At 41.6% G+C, this 19362-nt stretch overlaps 11 protein-coding genes across 11 annotated transcripts; 4 read left to right on the top strand and 7 right to left on the bottom strand.

Annotated features, from left to right (window-relative positions):
• Nucleotides 1-312: 312 nt before the first annotated feature.
• Nucleotides 313-1359, top strand: EAF01_000700 (uncharacterized protein; the record flags this gene model as incomplete). The annotated part of the gene is made up of 1 exon (XM_038908950.1): nt 313-1359. One exon carries the CDS (start codon nt 313-315, stop codon nt 1357-1359), a length of 1047 nt encoding a protein of 348 aa, XP_038775856.1.
• Nucleotides 1360-1819: 460 nt separating this feature from the next.
• Nucleotides 1820-4635, bottom strand: EAF01_000699 (uncharacterized protein; the record flags this gene model as incomplete). Its single annotated transcript, XM_038908949.1, has 2 exons — nt 1820-1911; nt 1962-4635. The coding sequence occupies 2 exons, from the start codon at nt 4633-4635 to the stop codon at nt 1820-1822; spliced, it is 2766 nt and encodes a 921-aa protein (XP_038775855.1).
• Nucleotides 4636-5497: 862 nt separating this feature from the next.
• EAF01_000698 (uncharacterized protein) lies at nt 5498-6366 on the bottom strand (the record flags this gene model as incomplete). The annotated part of the gene is made up of 4 exons (XM_038908948.1): nt 5498-5757; nt 5832-6097; nt 6168-6283; nt 6340-6366. The coding sequence occupies 4 exons, from the start codon at nt 6364-6366 to the stop codon at nt 5498-5500; spliced, it is 669 nt and encodes a 222-aa protein (XP_038775854.1).
• Nucleotides 6367-6870: 504 nt separating this feature from the next.
• On the top strand, nt 6871-7911 carry EAF01_000697 (uncharacterized protein; the record flags this gene model as incomplete). Its single annotated transcript, XM_038908947.1, has 2 exons — nt 6871-6884; nt 6948-7911. 2 exons carry the CDS (start codon nt 6871-6873, stop codon nt 7909-7911), a joined length of 978 nt encoding a protein of 325 aa, XP_038775853.1.
• Nucleotides 7912-8133: 222 nt separating this feature from the next.
• On the bottom strand, nt 8134-8927 carry EAF01_000696 (uncharacterized protein; the record flags this gene model as incomplete). The annotated part of the gene is made up of 3 exons (XM_038908946.1): nt 8134-8390; nt 8462-8512; nt 8888-8927. The coding sequence occupies 3 exons, from the start codon at nt 8925-8927 to the stop codon at nt 8134-8136; spliced, it is 348 nt and encodes a 115-aa protein (XP_038775852.1).
• A 252-nt stretch (nt 8928-9179) lies between these two features.
• On the bottom strand, nt 9180-9599 carry EAF01_000695 (uncharacterized protein; the record flags this gene model as incomplete). The annotated part of the gene is made up of 1 exon (XM_038908945.1): nt 9180-9599. One exon carries the CDS (start codon nt 9597-9599, stop codon nt 9180-9182), a length of 420 nt encoding a protein of 139 aa, XP_038775851.1.
• A 170-nt stretch (nt 9600-9769) lies between these two features.
• On the bottom strand, nt 9770-11407 carry EAF01_000694 (uncharacterized protein; the record flags this gene model as incomplete). The annotated part of the gene is made up of 1 exon (XM_038908944.1): nt 9770-11407. The coding sequence occupies one exon, from the start codon at nt 11405-11407 to the stop codon at nt 9770-9772; it is 1638 nt and encodes a 545-aa protein (XP_038775850.1).
• Nucleotides 11408-11731: 324 nt separating this feature from the next.
• EAF01_000693 (uncharacterized protein) lies at nt 11732-12503 on the bottom strand (the record flags this gene model as incomplete). Its single annotated transcript, XM_038908943.1, has 3 exons — nt 12046-12503; nt 11923-11991; nt 11732-11869 (listed from the first exon to the last, which is right to left on the bottom strand). Exons 1-3 carry the CDS (start codon nt 12202-12204, stop codon nt 11732-11734), a joined length of 366 nt encoding a protein of 121 aa, XP_038775849.1. The 5' UTR covers nt 12205-12503.
• A 234-nt stretch (nt 12504-12737) lies between these two features.
• On the bottom strand, nt 12738-13737 carry EAF01_000692 (uncharacterized protein; the record flags this gene model as incomplete). Its single annotated transcript, XM_038908942.1, has 5 exons — nt 12738-12919; nt 12974-13135; nt 13192-13552; nt 13608-13641; nt 13691-13737. The coding sequence occupies 5 exons, from the start codon at nt 13735-13737 to the stop codon at nt 12738-12740; spliced, it is 786 nt and encodes a 261-aa protein (XP_038775848.1).
• A 225-nt stretch (nt 13738-13962) lies between these two features.
• Nucleotides 13963-14727, top strand: EAF01_000691 (uncharacterized protein; the record flags this gene model as incomplete). The annotated part of the gene is made up of 2 exons (XM_038908941.1): nt 13963-13999; nt 14063-14727. 2 exons carry the CDS (start codon nt 13963-13965, stop codon nt 14725-14727), a joined length of 702 nt encoding a protein of 233 aa, XP_038775847.1.
• A 1744-nt stretch (nt 14728-16471) lies between these two features.
• Nucleotides 16472-18858, top strand: EAF01_000690 (uncharacterized protein; the record flags this gene model as incomplete). The annotated part of the gene is made up of 2 exons (XM_038908940.1): nt 16472-17696; nt 17775-18858. 2 exons carry the CDS (start codon nt 16472-16474, stop codon nt 18560-18562), a joined length of 2013 nt encoding a protein of 670 aa, XP_038775846.1. The 3' UTR covers nt 18563-18858.
• Nucleotides 18859-19362: the final 504 nt, after the last annotated feature.

The following is a 19362-nucleotide window of genomic DNA, read 5'->3' as shown; positions in this document are numbered from 1 at the left end:
TCCAAGATACTTGTCTACTTGATGACTTTGTAAGGTAGAACAATGCTTCAACAGGTGGACACTGTTCCTACAATACACTCTATCTCCCCACTAGGGTCTCTTCTTCAATTTTCCATTACTCTTCGAATAAAAGTCAAATAGGCACACTATTCCTACAATTTCGCTTCATTCCCTCGTTGGATTCTCTTCTTTATTTTTCTAGTATCCTTCAAACTACTCTATTAGACACACGAAATCAACATCTTTATCTAAACACTATTCTGTTTACGTCGTTCCTCAAAAAATTCAAAACCCTTTCAGTACTACTCTATCATGTGCCAATTGATCCTCACCTTTTGCCCAATTTGCTCCAAGGTTGCCGCTCCGTCTCGCGTCGAGAAGTGCGCTAACCGATCGGATCCAGCTCACACTCCCACTACAACCCAAATCACAGCTATGAACCCCTGCAATCGATGCCACAACCTTAACAAACCATCCAATCCCACCAGGGCCCTCACACGAGACATTCTCGAAGAAATGTGCATGCAAATCCCCGAATGGCATCCCACTACACCACAGGAACCCATTCCCGGGATCCTCCCAAACTGGGACTCCGAAACCTCGACTCGCGCTCAAGATGAAGAACTCTTTTTCGAACACACCACACGAAGCCACAGCGTAGAAATCAAGAATCGACAAGATTTACCGAGTCAACGCAACGGATTCCCGTTGTGTTTAGTGGCTGGAATCAATCAAAGGCCTTCCCCTGTGAATCGAGGACTTGAGAGATCACGACCCGAGAGATCAAAATTTACTTCGCCTCCGTTATCATGGAATAACAATCCTAGGACTAGACGACTTGGTGTTGCGCCAGCACCAAGTCGAGTTCAAGGAAAATCTCCCATCGTATCCCCACCCCTCCGACTCCAAATCCCAGCTCCAAGACCATCTTTCCCCGAAACCCAAGACCCAGAATCCACCCCCTCCTCAACCACATCCACGCGATCCGAATATCTTCTTCCAGGTCCCTCACCCCAAACAGAAACATTCAGCCCTGTAGCCTTCGCTCAAATCCCCGCGCATTACGACATGCGACCAACATCTCTCCCGACTTCCCCTCGCATTTCCACAACGCAACCCCAAGTTCAAGTTCAAGCACCTAAAAAACACGAGACTAATAACCAGCTTCCTCAACAAATCCAAAAACATCAAGAAGAACTTACGCGTCAAAATCTCGAAAGCGATCGAATGCGTGAATTGCAGCAATGCGATGTTCAGCCACGACATGTCAAGGATGTAGAATTCAAGAGCGTACGACCCAAGGGTAGTTTCAAGTTGCTTAGACTTTCATCGTTTGGTTCCTTTCGGTTTGATGATTGATTGACGATGTGAGTGTGTGGCGGTATGTATCTCTAGTGAGCTGGCTCTCACTAACAGTTTCCCTATTCGCTCGTCTTGGCATTTATCAGCTTTCTTGCGGCATTATTAAAACGAATCGAGAAAAGGTAAGGCCCTGGAGTAATGTGTTGTAACATTTTTTAGAACAAATAAAAATAACCTGGTTCTTTTTTTTTCTCTTTTTTTTCTCTTTTTTTGTTTTCATTCGACTTTGTCATTGTCATTACCATTTTCTATCATCACAATATACAGAACACCAAAAAGAGATAGATTATAGGCTCAGGCCCCAGAGAAAAGAGATATAATATTTCTTATGAGAAAGTAATTCAACACCAATGAAACTATAATATCATGTCTATGTTCAAAGGTTCCCATCCGGTGTGAACGCCGCGCTCCTATGATACTCTCATCTCATTATTCACTTCCTCGTTTACTTGATATCTCAAACTTTTGCTACGTCAATTTCCAAAGGTACAGCGTTGGCAGTACGTAACCATTCTCCATTGAATGCATTGATAAGCCAGTTGTTGAGTTCTGGGAGTGGTTAGCATTTGAATAAATCAAGTGCAATAGGAGTTACTTACTATCATAAACAATTCTGTTCGCGTTATGGAAATAGATAGAATGGTCGCTGTCTGGGAAAACATGTACATCGTAATTTTCCACACCAGCAAGGTCGAGTTTGTCCAACAAAGTAAGCGTGTTTTGCATGTGAACATTGTCATCTGCAACACCATGCATAATCAAGAATCGAACATTCTTAGCGAGTGACTCTACATCACTGATGCTAGTGTTATCATATCCGCTGGGATTATGCTGCGGTGTGTGCATATATCGCTCAGTATAGATAGAATCGTAGAATCGCCAATCGGTGACGGGCGCAACTGCCATACCGTAAGAAAACGTCTCTCCAGCATCTTCTTCCAAGGTCTTCAATGTCATAAAACCACCATATGACCAACCCCAAATAGCCATTCTTGATTCGTCGACATACTTCTTGCTGGCCCAAATTTTAGCAGTCTCAATTTGATCGCGTGCTTCATAGTGACCAATGTTGCCACGAATAATGGTTCGGGCTTTTCGTCCGATGAATCCCGTTCCACGACCATCGACAGTTACAACAATGTATCCGAGGTTTGAGGCGATGTACGATTCGAAATCAACGCTAAAGCTCTTGCTAACAGTTTGAGATCCAGGACCACCGTAAAGATAAAACAATACTGGATACTTCTTCTTTGGGTTGAAGTGTGGTGGTCGACGTTCAACGACTTGCAATTCAAATCCATCAATTGTGACAGTCTGGTAGATTAGTATAGGCAATTCATGTTTCTTTGCCATAGCAGCTAGTTCTTTGTTCTCCTCAATGACATGTGTGTATTGGTTATCGTTACTGGGAGTGCTGATAACTTTTTGCCACGGAATATTTGGGCCATTGTAATCAAGAAGTACATATCCAGCACCCTTAGAGAATGAAGCAACATAATAGCCTTCCGTCGAAGTATCGGTGATAGCTTTCATATCCGTACCATCTAGTTTGACGCTATACACTTGTCTTGTAATTGGTGACTCTTTGGTAGAAACGAAATAGACAAGATTTTTCTTAAGATCAACAGCAGAAGGCGCCTTTACTACCTCCCAGTCTCCAGAGGTAAGAAGTATAGGTTCAGGATTATCCATTGGTGTAAAGTATCCCAAATGATCATAGTTCTCGTGAATGATAGTGTCAATATATCCATCGTGGGGACGACCGTTTGCAGGATCCGCGGGAATATAGCGAGTGTCTTCAGATACTTCAAACCATCCACCATCGAGTTTTGCAATGTCTGTGAATCTTACAGTCTTTCCCTCTCGAGCCACAACATCCACGAGAACAACTCGCAAGACGTCACTTTCTCTGTTCGTCTCGCGGATCAACGCCTTACCTGTCGACCCAGCCCAAACTACCTCTGTAATCAAAAGGTCCTTTGGCTCAAAGCCACCGGCGATTTTGATCTCGAATACTTCCGCCTTGGAAATATCATAAAACAAAAGATCGACGGTAGGATTTGGAGCACCGGCTTTGGGGTATTTGATTTCTCTGACTTCGGGATAATTTTCTTCTCCTGGCAAAGGTTCTTTTCCACTAGGTCTTGATACAAAGTATTGAACTGGGTATTCAGGTACCTCGGATTCATTTGTACGAAGGAATGCAATATATTTGCCACTGTCATCCCACCATGTTGCACTAGCTCCAGCAAATACCTCCTCTTCATAGACCCAGTCAGGTACACCGTAGAAGAATTCTGGACCACCATCCACGGTTATTTGGACGACAGTTGGTGAAGATAGTTTTCGAAGGTACATATTGTTATCTCGAGTGAAAACGATGGCATCGCTCTTTGGACTCCAGCTGGCCAATTGAACACGGCCATCTAAATCTACAGGATCTAATGGTTCCGCAGTTTGAGATTCGACATCAAAGATCCAATATTTCGCATAAAAGGAATGTCTCCAGTTTGATTGAACATCTGTGGCGACCAAAACTTTCTTCAAATCCTTGCTCGGGTATACTTTGCTTGGTGTCAAGCTTCTTCCCGCAACTTCGAAATATCCATTCTTCATCAAAGTCATCGTGTCTAGAGTCCCTACAGCTGAAGGGCTTTGTGTTCTGACATCTTCCACAATCAAATAATCCTTTCCGGCAGAGCCTTGTTCGAGTAATAATCCATCCTCCCCGTTGGCTCCTTCAATCCAACTTATACTGTGTCTAGTCGCTCTCCATTGACCGCCCATAACCTGATCCATTGTAACCTTCTTCCCGCTTCCCCTAGAAGATGTTGCCTGTGGATCGTGAGGACTTTCTGATGAATGTTTGTATGCCTGTTTTCCCAAAAATATAAACAATGCTAGCACCCAGGCTCCAATGAACACTCCCCCGATAATCCATATCAATCTTCTTAATTTCTTGTCCACCGATTTGTTCGTTGCTCCATTTGTAAGAAATGCGCCATCCTCCATATCATAATCCTTCTCCTCTTCCTCATCTAAATGTATTTGCGTATGTTCATCATCCGCATACGCCATCTCTCCCCGAGGAGGGAATTTGGGTGTCACCATCGTCGGTTTTTCAGATCCATTCGCTGCAACACGTTCGCCGATTCGATCGAAGACCAAACTCGTAGTCGAAGCAGTGGAGGCGATAGAATCAGATGAATTTCGCGAGACAGACTCCTGCTCTTTTGACAGGAGCTTTGCGTTTTCTTCGGGGTGCCCAGCCATATCTGAGGGTACGAGAGTTTCAGTGGGTCTTGGAGTCCAGAGCTACGCCAATACCATATGTAAAATTGTATCAATTCGAGATGCACATTGCTTTTGAACAACCTCAAAAATTCTAGAGTGGCCAATACTTGAAAGAGAGAAAGAAGGCTGAATTGTAGAATTTATCTATTGAGGACAGTATTAGGAAGGGTTCTAGAAATCGTCTTTGTCAATTATGTTGATGGCTGGCTTATTAGTGTTCAGCTTCCCCAATACGTGGAGTCCGACACTTATCGGGTATCCCAAGTTCATCATCCATGTAATCGTGCTAAGTCCACCCAGACTATCAAGATCTTCTTTACGTTATGTAAAAAAGCCTCTTGAGTTTCACGACATGTTAGATTCCCATAGAATTTATACAGCGATTATGGCTCCATCACAAAGGAGAATCTCTCCGGAGAGCGAAACAAAGAATGCGTTCTAGTATGTAGAATTCTGATGATCCCGTAAAGCAATCATATTGATTGAAATATTATCAAGTTCTCGAGAAACGGGAAGAGTAAATGAGGCAAGCTGAAGATATATTAGAGCTGAATTCCAATCCTTAATTTAGTGATGTAATGCTGAAACGAAACACCAAATATTTGATTAATATAATAAATTAGGACCATAACCCACGGGACAATCTAATTCTACACCAGGTTTTTGTCCCATGAATACTAATAATGGTATAATGTGCAAACAAACAATCTCCAATCTATGACCTGCTCGCTTGCTCCTATAACCATTATCTTATACGCTTTCCTATACATCCTCGACCTTCATACTAAACGATTTATTTCTCGTTTGTAGACATCTGGCCCTTTCGTCTTGCCGAAACCCTTTATTTGTTATGTATGATAAAGTTCCTCAAACTATCCCAATGATCGCTCTGCACATAAATATAATCCATACTACTCCTTAACCCGCTCTGCACTGTCTCCGGATACCATCTAAACAACCACATAACACTTCCCCAGCTCAGTGCTGCAAATACTGGCCATGCGTCGTTCGATATGCGATCTGCAAGCTCTTTGTTTCGGATGATTCCTGCTGAAGGGAGAACAGCTAATTGTGCTAATGACAAACATACTCGTGCGAATACTGTGCGCACCGATACATTAGCATATCTTTCAAATGTACATTATCAAAGCATCGATTGGAAAAGAGAAACATACCGAATATCACAATCTGTTTGCTAACACTGCTAACATGTCCCTTCTTTGACCTCCTTCCAAATACCACATAGCCACCCAATAGTCCTGCTAAGAATGTATCCCAATTTCCCTCCTTCCCCTTATTGCCCCCTGAATATTTGAGTGCTAACATCGTAGTCTTATATATCGTAGCATATTTCGCGAGATTTTGCGCATGTGTTCGTGTTGCGCGGAGTATCAGCCCTATCTTTTCACGGACAGTACCAGATCTAAATAGAAAAATCATGCTAGAATATGAGAGTTAGTTAGTTATGCGCCTAAGAATCGGTAAAGGCGCAACAAAAAGGGGGGACCTACACCAATGCATGAGGAAATCTGACTTTGGCACCGTAGACAGCGCCGCTGCGAGCAGCTTTGAGAATAGCGAGGAACTCGGCATTTTTGGGATCGAGAATAAAGCTCTCGAGTGCTGTCTATATTTTCGCATCAGTATACTGCGAAAGTTATGATGGGAACGGTAGATGTTTACCTTTATGACAGCAATTCTTCCCTCCATCTTACCGGGACAAAAACGAACCTCGGTAACTTAATTCTCCAATTCCAGTAGTTTTCTTGAAGAAGAGAAAGAAACAAGTGACGAATAATATTTCTGTAGCTTCATATGTATCTTGTCAATCCAGTATTAAAATCGCAGACGTATTGTCAAAGAAATAAAGTCAATGAAGCAAAAAGTAAACTTAGGAATGAAGCTCGGCATGTTTATGGGGATGAACATGAATTCGGATATCCATTCGCTACCCCACAGACTCTCTCATCCATACTTTACTGGGATTCATTTAGCGTCCGCTCAGGTCCGCAGGGTGAAATTATTAACATGTGAGATTCAGGCATTCAGGCATTCAAACATTCATGCCTCATGGAATAATTTCGGCGCTAGTGCTTTATCTATTATCGGATCGCAAAAAAAAAGTTCGAGCTTGGAGAAGAAGTAAAGAAGGCATTTGTTGATATCTTCATTCCCTTCAAACAATCACATAATACCACATAATATCAATTCATCATGTTACGTCAAATGTAAGTACTTTCATCTCTCCTTCCAATGCCAATTGGTCTTTTAATATTAACATATTCAACTAGCAAACCTCGTAATGCTCGCAGCAAGCGCGCACTCACCAAAAAAGCACCCAAGCCAGTCGAGAACCCAAAAACCGCTCTCTTTCTCCGTTATACAACATGTTCGCAGCCTGCTCAAGACTGTCTCACAGATCTTCACACCCTTCATTTACCTCTCGCAAAGAAATTCACCAAGAAGAATAGTATTCATCCATTCGACGATCCTTCTTCCCTTGAATTTTTCTCCGAGAAGAACGATGCTTCACTCTTAGTTTTCGGCTCCTCATCTAAGAAACGCCCACATTCTATTACTTTCTGTAGAATGTTCGATTATAAGGTTTTGGATTTGTTAGAGTTGAATCTTGATGCGGATTCGTTCAGGACTTTGAGTCAATTCAAGAACAAGAAATGCGCCGTTGGATTAAAGCCTATGATCTTGTTCTCGGGTACTCCATTCGAGAGCCCTGTTTCAGACGAATATACACTTGCGAAATCGATGTTCCTCGACTTCTTTAAGGGAGAGCCAGCAGACAAGGTGGATGTGGAGGGTCTTCAATATATCGTTTCCATCTCAGCCAGGGATAGTGTAGATGGAGAGGAGGAGAAACCAAAGATTCATCTAAGAGTATACTTAATAAAGACCAAGAAAAGTGGTCAGAAGTTACCGAGAGTTGAAGTTGAGGAGATGGGGCCAAGGGTGGACTTCAGAGTTGGCAGAGTCAAGGAAGCGGATGAGAGCATAATGAAGGAGGCAATGAGAAGGGCAAGAGGAAGTGCAGAGAGACCAAAGAAGAACATCACCACGGATATTGTTGGTGATAAGATGGGTAGAATACATCTTGGTAAACAAGACTTGAAGGAGTTGCAAACCAGAAAGATGAAGGGATTGAAGAGAAGCAGAGACGTAGCTGATGATGATGAGGGTGGGGATGATGAGGAGGATATTGTTAGTGATTACGAGCCTGTGAAAAGGTCAAAGAAGGCATGATTCATTGCCACTATGTGCAGTAATATCAAGATATCAGGTGTTTGGAGTTTAGGCATGGAAAAGGGTCTTCCGCGAAGAGTGGTTGGTTGTGCTCAAGTATTAAATGTCAGATTACATAAAAGCTAACCATTGTAACTTCCACCAAAACTACTGTGTTCATTTCGTACATTTCTCTGAGTCTATCAAAGCAGAATTCAAACGTTGCTATCGGCAGCCTTCAATTTAGACTTCCCAGTCGTCACCGACTTCGAATTTTTTGTGATCATAACAGGAAACATAGCGAGACCTCCCATCTTGCAAAGCAAACTTATACTTCAAATGTGCCATACTTTTCTTGAGCACTCGTAGTCCTCGTTTCCGAACCAATCGTTTTCTCGATCCCTCCTCATGTCCATACCTAGGAACCCCATCACAAATAAATTCAACCCCAAACTTTCTCATCACATAGTCCCTGCTGTCCCATGATCCGAGTGTACCGCCTCCGATAAATTAAAAAGACTCAAAGATTCCAGTAAAAAAAGGGGGGGGGGGGGGGGGCAGGCAGACATACCGTTACCGAGAACAGCAAACCAGGCGCCAGCCAAAGAGGATGATAGGCACACTCATACTGTTCTTTAAGAATGAAAATAATATCTTACAAATATCATAGCAGATATAAAGAGGTACTTAAGGTTGCACACCTGAGTACATACAATGGTAGAGTAAAAGGATCTTCAATGAAACTCAATGAAACGATCCCATACTGTGAATATGATACTCAATCTACTTTGCGATTCAGAGAAAAAGCTAGCATAGAAACACAAATTGGAGCAGTTATTTGTTTGCCAGGTTTGAGTCAGATCATTGAAGAGACTCTGAAGTCTAAAGGAACATTTAATTGTTAGATTTAAAGAGAAGTTTTGACAAGTGAGCGTTAACAAGTTGCGAGGCCTTGAAATTGTCAGGTTTTATTTATGGAACATTCGTCGATACTTACTGGGCATTTCCATTGGAGATAAAATCTGGGGAGCAGTCATCACATCTTCATTGATGCATTAAGGGAGGAGATTATGCTGACAATTCAAAGATTATGGGTACATGGCCGCGTAAAAACTCTCAAAGTGTAGCGATTGTTAAAGATAGCTAATCTGGTGAAGTACATGTTCTGAGAAATCCAAGCAAATGCCCACCAATTCAATCAAAGGAGTGTAGTGATGGTTAAGAATAGTTGATCTGCCGAATCAAATGTTCTGAGAATCTCAAGCAAATGTCCACCTCATTCAATCAACTTAATCCGACACCACGTGCTCGGGGAGTTTGAGAGATCTGCACTTCCCTTCCTCTTCGGCCTCATGGATGTGATACAGCTCACAATACTGACTCTCGGAATCTAAGAAATTGGCTTTCAAGCCTGCCCTCGGATCCTCAGCGAAAGCACTGAATATTTTGAAAAGGAACTCTACGCAGAGATCTTCTGGCTCACAAGCCATGTGCTTAACAAGAGCCCAGTTTTCCAAAGTAGAGTTGACCACAAAAAGACGAATCTTTGATGCTGGTGGGGATTTATCGAAAATCGAAGTTATAGTACATGGAACGAAAAATCGGCTGTTAGTGACAGTCTCATAAACCAAAGAATCAATAAGATCGTTCTGGAGTCGTGGCATGAAATATTTTTCGGCCAAATGGTAGACCTCAGCTAGTGCTCCCATTGGTGATCCTGAGAACCCTTGCGGATAGACAATTTTATTCTTGTAAATCCAATAACGTGATTTATCAGTGTGCGGGTCATATCAGTGTGCGGGTCATTTTCACCTCAATTCACTCTTTCAAACTCATATTATTCAACAACCATTGAATCAATTGATTAAAACTATGAAAATTATAATAATCTAGGATCTATTATATTATCTTGACAAGTTCTTGCATTATGTCCGGTCTTTCCGCATTTACTACAGCATCGACTAGAAGATGCTTCTTCATTAGAATTCCTCCCTTTTTGACGCTCGTCGCGTTGAATCTGAATATCAACCTCTTGTTGAGATAATATATCAAGAGCTTCTTGCCCAGTAAGTACTCCTCCTTGACGTAATTGGGTTTTTTTCGCGCGTCGACGCTTGCTTAATGCCTCATTTGCCTTTCGAAGTGTACGAATCTCTGCATTCAAAAGTGTATTCTCATGAGCTAATCTCTCTGTACCTTTAGCTAGAGCTAGTACAGTCTCAAATATAGGTGTAGGGGAGCTTGATTGATGTCGGGTTATTCGAGATTTCACTAAAATTGATTGAGAAAGAGCTTCAGTTGGGTTGTGAGGGGTTTGAGAGATCCATTGATCTAGATCGAAAGAGGGAGGGGTAGGTGTACGAATTCGAATATCTAACTTCGAAAGTACGGCTTCAGGGTTAAATGGTATTAAACCTGTTCCTCGAAATCCTGATTTCATATTCTGAGAGATGATTGATTCTTTATATGCAGCTTTAAAAGCTATAAAGAATTCAACCTTCGAAATATGATTGATATGTGCCTTGATAAACCCATCAATTTGACCACCATATGAACGTTTCAGATTGCTAAAACAGCCCACATCAAGTGGTTGAGTTAAATAACTTGAATGCGGTGGTAGACTTAAGCATATAATATCGTTCTCTTTGCAATATGCTTGAAAAGCTCTTGATTCATGGCTTTCATGCCCGTCTAGTACCAACATTCGATACCTGCCCTTTCTTCGGTTCTTAGTGTGCTTGTCGAAGTGTTTCAACCATTCTAAACCTGTCTCATTGTTTGTCCATCCATTAGATGTAGGTTTAATAGCCCAATCCGCAGGAAAATCGGTTTCGGTATACCAATTGGAAAGATGAACCTGTCCTTGAACCACTAGAAATGGGGGTATAGTTTCACCCTCCCCATTGCCACATATGATTGCTGTAGCCCATTCTCTATTGCCTGGTTGTATTGCCTTGCTTCTGCCATTCCGTTCAGCACTAGTTACTACCATTCCGGGGCATATTATACCCATCATAAAGCCCGTCTCATCGAAATTGTAGAAATCGCCATCCAAAATGCTGTATTTCGCTCGCATATTCGCAACCAATCGAAACCACTCTTCAATAAGCTTAGGATCTTCGCAGAGAGCTCTTTGAAAGTCATAAACACGACTAAAACGCGTCTTTAATTCGATTCGACGCTTTACGAATCGATGCGCCCAGAGCTTCCCAACGCGCTTTGCACCCCTCGATTCAAGAATATGATTCGCCATATCTTCTACATTTCTTAATTTAGGTGGAAATCCTCTCAAATCCATATCAATTATATATTCAGAAATGATATTCTCTTCTAGTTCTGAAAGATTATAAGATTTAGGTCGATATTCGGAACGAGAAGTAATACCATTAATTCTACGCTGTAGTGTTGTATTCGAGATATTATATATCTTTGCAACCTTTCGAATACTTGTTTTTTTGTCTTTTTGAATAGCTTCGATAGCGAGGAGTATACGGGCTTCTTGATTATTCGAATCCATTGTGGATTGTTGATAAAAACGCGTATTGAAAGAGAATAGAGTGAATTGAGGTGAAAATGACCCGCACACTGATATGACCCGCACACTGATAAATCACGTTAGACCAATAGCGCAAAATATATTGGATCGTCTTCGGGTAGCTCCATGATGGCATCTCCTCCCTTTTGCCACACAGGTTTGAAGCCAGTCTCAAAAACGGGACTTGCAGCACAAAGCAGATCCTTATGAATAACAAACGTCTTGGTTTCATCTTTGGTACCAACAATCAATTTCACAGTTTCGGAAAATGATCTGCAGTCGGACGTTAGTACGTATAATAAATTATTAATTGTGATTCGAGAAAGTCCACGCAAGCAAGCAGGCCTTTTTGCTAGGGCGCATGTCAACCCCATTACTTCTTCTCTTGGGAGTAGAATCATTTTCAATGGCCTCAGTTGGTTCAACTGGTTTGATATTGACAGTCTGAAAGCGCAATGTCAGCTTTGAAGTCACCGAATCAAAAGCTCAATGCTTACTATGGAATCTGCAGATTTGGAAACCTTCTCAACATCACCAAATACTGAATTGTTATGAGTTGGAGTCAGCTAGAACCCTTGATGTCAGCATTGAATCTATCAAATCAAGACATCAATACTGACTGTGGGTGTTTTTGGCAAAATTGAGCCATTTCCAGCAGGACGAGATAGCTTAAGGACTGGCGACGTCGCATTTCTGCTTGCAGATCTGCTTCCAGTTCTACTTGGTGGAGGCATATTCATTCCGTCATCGGGAAGATCCAATGAAGCAGAACGATACATGATTTGGATGATAAATTACCATGCAAATATTCGCAAGATGAGATTTGTAGATTGGACGACAATGGATAAGTAATAATGGAGATAGAATGAAGGATGATGGATAGAGAATGGAAGAGATGGAAGTTAAAAATGAAAAGCTCCCACGGTCAAAAGTGTAGGTAACGATCTTGCGTGACTTCTAAATTCAAAGTGGAAAGTGAAGTCGAAGATGGGGGGAACGTCTGGGTCACTCATGTGACCTTCTCTACGTTCGGAAAATAACAGAAACCTGACGCCTATTTTTCAACTAAAGACGCACTAATGAAACTGTGGACGTTGAAGATAGATTTATACAATTAACCACTTATCATTTACATGAAGTAGCATGAGGCGATTAACTCGCGCCCGTTTTTCATACCTTCTGTACCCAGCAGGCGTGAATTTCTTGACTTGAGCTATAGGTCATCCCTTGTATGCATTGTGTACGCCCAGGGACCGTTGACTTTAACAAGAAGCACTTCTGCTAATCAGAGATTCTAGTCCAACTATTTGATTTACACCCTCACACTTTCCAATAATCTCTCTTCTACACCCTCTAATGTACTCTTGTGAGCCAAGACAGATAAATTCTCAGCCTCGCCTTGGAATTGCTTGTCGGGGTCTACACCTGGTCCAAACATTTGTGCACCTGCTCCTGGACCCATTTGACCCATTTGTTGGGCCATTTGACTTGCAGCTATGTTTACTTAGTATCCCCTCTTATAACCACACGTGTAGAGGATTAACATACCATTATCGCTTCCCAATAAATAGTTGAATACAGATTGTAATCCAAAGATACAAAGAACATACCACGAAATGGAAGACATCCATTGTGGATCCATGTCTCTGGTAGCTACTCCAGCTTGCAACATACTCTTGAACTTAATCGTCAATGGAAATGGCAATTTGACTATAAGTCTCATATTAGTACATCTAGCCGCCTAATACTTCCAGTAAGCAACTCACTAATAACAAATCCACTGAAAAATGCATTAATCCATCCCATAATCAAGGTCTGTGGGATCATCATAGACATATTTCCCTTCATCATGCCCATCATTCCCTCCATAGCTGCTGGATCAGTCATTGGATTTGGAGCTGCTTGTCCCTTCTTATCTGGCTCCTTCAAGAACTTTCCTTCTTCAAATGCTTGTACGATATAATCTCTGCGTGGTTGGAAAGAGGCGGGAGTAAGAACATGAGCGTTGTTGCGAAGGTTGATACCTCGAAGTAAGGATCGTTGTTCGCGAATAGCTGGAAGCTCTTGCTTTTTAGGAGTAGTAGCCATAAGAACGGTAGCATAGTGACGAAGGATACCAGTCAAAATCTGATTAATGAGTTAGGACGGCAGATTGAATATCAGAGGAGTAAGAAATACATACCATAACAATGGTAATAGGTATCAAGATCCAGTAGCTACATCTTTATCAGCTCAATCCAATATGGAGAATGACGACTTGCTCACAATAACTGGGGATCCCTATGGATCGTCTGCACAGGAACCTGTGCCATCTTTGCGATATCTTCCTATTCTATCTCGTTGAAGAAGATTATGTATGAGGGGTTGTCGCGAGTTGAATTCTATCTAGATCTGTGGTTGAATCTGACATCAAATGTGGCTTTCACGCTAACCTCGGACCCTTGCGAGTAGAGCTTCATCAAGACACGGTCTCTTTGTGTACATTGCGACAACAGCTTTCCCCTCCACATAATTTTGAGAAAGAACAAAAATCAACCATGGCTTCAGAAAGGATATCTGTGCATTCTCTCCCTGGTCAGTATATACATCTATCTACAAGAATTGTTTAAATATTACAATACTAACAATCAATTCTAGATCTCAAAAACACCTCCGACGATGCTCTCCCCACCTACTTAAACTCCCTCAAGTTCACCCAGTCACATACTCTCTCCGATGCCCGTCTGGCCATTGGTTATACATCTGTCTTAGTCTGCGGTGCCTGTTTTTACTGGGACTACACCTATGGTTTTGAGCCTACGAAGTCCTTCACAGCAATTGCAGTTGGAATCTACTTTATCCTCAACACCTTCCTTACATTCTGGTTATTCTATGTCGAGAAGGGAATTATATATATCGGCACATCTCCAGACAAGAAACACATCATCGAAATCTCTACTCAAACCAAAAAACATCAACCAATTTATAACTTAACATTTAAGATTTATGAAGCGGCCAAAGGTAGATCTGGACAACCAAAGGAGGAGAGAACCTTAAGAAAACCATTTAGAGAATGGTTTGATGTGAAAGGTCATTTTATTGTGCAGCCATATCAAGAGATGTTGGCAAGTAATATTTCAGTGATTGGAGCTGTCGATCAAAAGAGAGTGGTTAAGGATGAGAAAAAGGTTGAGCAAGAAGGCCAAGCAGATCTGAGTATGGATGACAAATGGGCAGCATTATTGAAGGAGAGTAGTGGAGATGTTGAGACTTCTGGGGCAGAAAAGGCAGCTGGAGGAAAGAAGAGAAGCAAGAAGATTTGAGAGAGTTTCAATGTGAATCGATGTGAATCGATGAGTGAAAAAAAGGGTTTGATATCATATCAGTTATGGAGTTTGATGGGACTTGTGGAAGTCAAGGAAATTTTTGGCTGGGGCGCGGAGTATCAGAAGAGTGCTATATCTAACAAAATATCCCAAGCTTATTTTTTCTATGTGTTTGTCTCCCCAAATTTATGCCCTCATATTCAAATATATTATAAACCGTTCATCATCAATCTATTATATCAATCACTTCATTTCACCTTTCAAACTTTCCTTCCTAAAGCTTTCAGCTTTTCCTCCACTATGAGTGCTTATACTCTTGAGAGATATGGAACTCCTCTGGTTCGCGCCCTTCTGCCCTATTTCTTTCTTGAATAGGGTTTCGACAGTCCTCAAAATTGCAGCCATTTCGTCTCCATAAAATAGACCCTTGACCTCTTCTATTCCCACAGCCCTTTTCCTTAAGCGGTATGATCCTTTCTATCCTCCAAATATTCTCCAACGTTTCTTTGACCCACCTACGTCCGTCTTCGACTTTTCCTTGGGCTCCACGTTCATCCACCACCTGAACACTACTTCTCATTCCTTATTCTTCAACTCTCTCGAGATAGGGTTTCAGTTCCTGGAGAATTTCGAACTTGAGGACTGTCCATTGACATTATTCGAGAGTAAAGAGAGCCAGGCGGCTCTATTCCTTGAATCATGGTGGCGGCTCAAAATTTACTAGAATGAATTGCGCCTCATGTTATACGGCATGAGATGTGAAATATTGGTATAGGACAAAAAATTCTTGAAGGGATACACACCTCGCAAGATCGGATCTACACGATTTCGTTATAGCTATGAGGGAGTCATCCCAGCATCCATCGACGTTTCAACTCTCCGATATTCCAAGCCTGCTCCTCTTGTATTTCATATTTCCTTCAAAGTCTGAGCTGTCCATACTTTTCTTGCTGCAATTGCATGTCGGTGTAGGAGCCATATGGCCGGGTAATTGTTCAATATTACTTTGTTCTTCTTTCTCTTTTTGAACATTCTATCATCATCTTTTTATCTGTTGCTTCCTCTGTAATTTTCGTCGTGAAGATACTGTCTTTGCCGGCATGATCCTAACCTCGGAAGTCGCATTTTCCTCAATGTCTCTACTTCTCTCTTCAATATTTGGCGCCTAATATCATCATTCTTTCATTTATAGTTCTTTCTATTCTGTGACCGGAAGCTTCCCCTGGGTCATTCTCGGCTGTACATACAATTCACATTTTCTTATTATTTCAATACATAAACGTTCTCAAGGAAGCTTTCTAGATGAGTTCGTGGGAAAATGACATGTGGTCTCTTTGTGGGAGAGTCTAGCGACTTAGTCTTGTCGCTAAATTCACTAGGGGGGACTTGTCAAAATTGAATAGGCCAAGATTCAACGTCTTCTAGACTTTCTCGGGCTCGATCACCACTTTACAACCCAGATTTGCTGCAAATTATTGTACAAAATCAAGCACTCATGCGCTATATTGGCTTTAGTAATTGTCGATCGATTTTTAGTTGGGCCTCATTCGATTTTTATTGGTCAGAGGGAATTTTGTCATCTTGGTATCTTTTTAGATAGTTCCTACTATTACTCAATGCTAGTTTACCTAGTAGAAAAAGAATCCTTTTGAACACCTTTTGCAAGAATACTTTCTCCCATATTTAATTTCATTTTTCTATACATCATAGTGCTATCACCAAAATTTCAACATTCAGAAAAATGAATAATCCTGACATTCTGTCATCATCTCTCTCAACCATGACACCTTCTACGTCTCACAATCCCTCTACTGTACAGGTCTCACCATCCTATGGTCATTCGATGCATTTAATGCCTCCCCCCGAAAAGTCTGCAGAAAGAAAGATGGGCATCTTTAGAGCCGACTCTGGAATCGCCATCAAACCGGATCCAAAGGTCGCAATTCCAGACACAGATCAACTCAACAGCTCATCCAGCGCCCTCCCAAGAGAAGACCTAATCAACATCACCCCTACCGACACTCCTGGGGCCACACCCACCTTTAATAAAAACATTACCAACCTAATCTCAAAACTCGATCAACTGAATATCCATCTCCGCGCCATTCTCACACCGGTTCCGGATACTCCGATAGTCGATCTCGATGATTCTACATCCATTTCTGAGTTCTCTACAGGAGTAAAAGCCCCACGTACTTCTGCAGATGAACAGGAAGAAGACCCCTCTGACGCTTTTACCGATACCTATGCAACCACAGTCGCGAATGACATAAGCAGCACAATTGCGAAAATAGATGAAGTTCTCGCGCAAATCAGCGCGATCTGTCAATTTACCTCGAACAGGCCAGTATCTCTTGAGGATCTCCGTCTCAAAGATCCCGTTATTGCAGAAAGTAATAAGGAAAGGGGAAAAGGGAACGGAAAAGAACAAACTCCCATAAAACCCACCGTCTCCTCCAAGCTTCCCCCCTCTTCCAAATCCACAAAACCCATGAAGCGCCCTGCGATTAAATTCCGATGGGTCAATAACCTCTTCCCTGCACCAAAAATGCTTTTTCGACGCAAGTTCGTCTCTATACGTCAGCGCCGCAGAATGCGTCGTATGAAAGAAAGAAAGGAAAAGGAAGAAGAAAAGGAAGAAGAAATTCCTATCACTCCTACCAAACCCATCCAACCCACCAAACCCCTCCTCTCCTCCAATCTTCCCCCCTCTTCCCCCTTCACAGAACGCCTCACCCGACGCGCGCGAATTCGCCAATGGATATCCACTCTCCCTCCTCCACAGGAAGCAAAACCCTATGAGGGTTATCGCGCACTCGCTCTCTCTCTATTTCTACCGCGCAAAATTAGGGTTATGAATGAAGAGTCGAGAGATGAGGTACCTGTTACTCAGACATCTAATGTGTTGGATCCGCATTTTTGGACGATGAGAGATGCGAATACGTCTGGTTATGGTTTGTCTTCTGGTATGTTTTATTACTTATTACTTTGGTTTGGTTTGATTTTAATATCAGGAAATATATACTAACCCTCTCCCCTCACAGAATCCCCCCAAAATCCCTCCTTCGCACCCCCGAAAGACAAACACTTAACCCAACCTCCGCCACCAAAAGAACAAGAAAAACAAGAAGCAGAGCCCATTCTAGCAGGTCCATATAGCGAACCCTCGATGACCAGACCCTTAATATCTAAGCCCTGGCTATGTAGACCCTCGAAAATGAATCCATCTAGATCATCCAAATCGGCTGGAGTAGCAAAGGAAGGAGAAGGAGGGGAAGGGGAAGGGGAAGGAGAAAAAGAAGAAGCAAAACCCATTTTAGCAGGTCCATACAGCGAACCCTCAATGACCAGACCCTTAACATCTAAGCCCTGGCTATGCAGACCCTCGAAAATGAATCCATCTAAAAAGTCCAAATCATCTAAAGTAGCAAAGGAAGGAGAAAAGGAAGAAAAAGAAAAAGAAGGAGAGGCAGCGAAAACCCCCAGGCTACTAGTAATGCGAATGGTAATTTACAGTCCGGGGCAGTCATTAGAGAGTGTATTGGCGAGTATTCGTGCGGAGGAGAAGGAGGAGGAGAAGGAGGAGGAGAAGAATCGACAGAACCAACAAAAGGAGAAGCACCAAATCGCCAACCAAATCGCCGAACAAATCCTCAAGCTAATCGCCAACTGTATCGTCAATAAAACCAACACCAACACCAAACCCGAAATCGAAATTGAAATCAAAATCGAGAAAAGCGATTCAGATACAGATACAGATACAGATACATACTCCAAAATCAAGCAAACGAAATCAGAGGAAGAGGAAGAGGAAGAGGAAGAGGAAAATTAAAGAAAAAGAATAAAGAGAATAAGAAGAGTAGATTTGAAGAACACATACCGAACGAACCAGCCACGAAACGAAGAATATAGAATGAAGAATACAGAGTAAGCGGACACAGATACAGATAAAGAGGAGGAGGATAGCGAAGATGGATATATATTTATTACATTATATTCATTACGCCATGCTGCACTGCATTAAATTCACAGTGTACATTATCTTATCTTATGTTATGTTTGTGTTATCTTATGTTATGTTTATATTATGTTATACAAAGAATAAGAAGAGCGTTAATAAGAAGAGCATTTATAAAAATTCATCTGGAAACGAAATGCATGATATATGTCATTGATGGTTTGCTCGCTTACTCACTCACTCACGTGTCTATCACTTATTATTACCCTCTCCTTTTCTTCTCTACTCTGGTCTATTTTTTATTTTCTATTTCCTACATGAAAGTGGAGAAGAATACTCTAGTACGATCTTTATAAGTACAAATCCAATATGAGATTTAATATTTGAGAGTTATTAGTATAGAATATACATACCTATGTATATAAATTACATTACAACCAAACACACACACACTCACTCACTCACTCACTCACAAAAGTAAGATATAAATATAACATAAGTATCTCATTCATTATTATCTAGGTAATCAAGAAGTGATGGATGTAGTTCATCTAGATCCACCCTTCTTTCATCCCTACTATCCACTTAATCACTTATTCACCAATCCACCTCCCATTTTCTCCCTACACTTTTTCCCAAAGTCCCATCCATCAAAAGCACGAAAACTTTATCTC

This window comes from Botrytis porri, assembly GCF_014898465.1.
Source record: "Botrytis porri strain MUCL 3234 chromosome Unknown BPOR_001, whole genome shotgun sequence".
Taxonomy (NCBI): domain Eukaryota; kingdom Fungi; phylum Ascomycota; class Leotiomycetes; order Helotiales; family Sclerotiniaceae; genus Botrytis; species Botrytis porri.
This window is presented reverse-complemented; position numbering and strand designations above follow the sequence as displayed.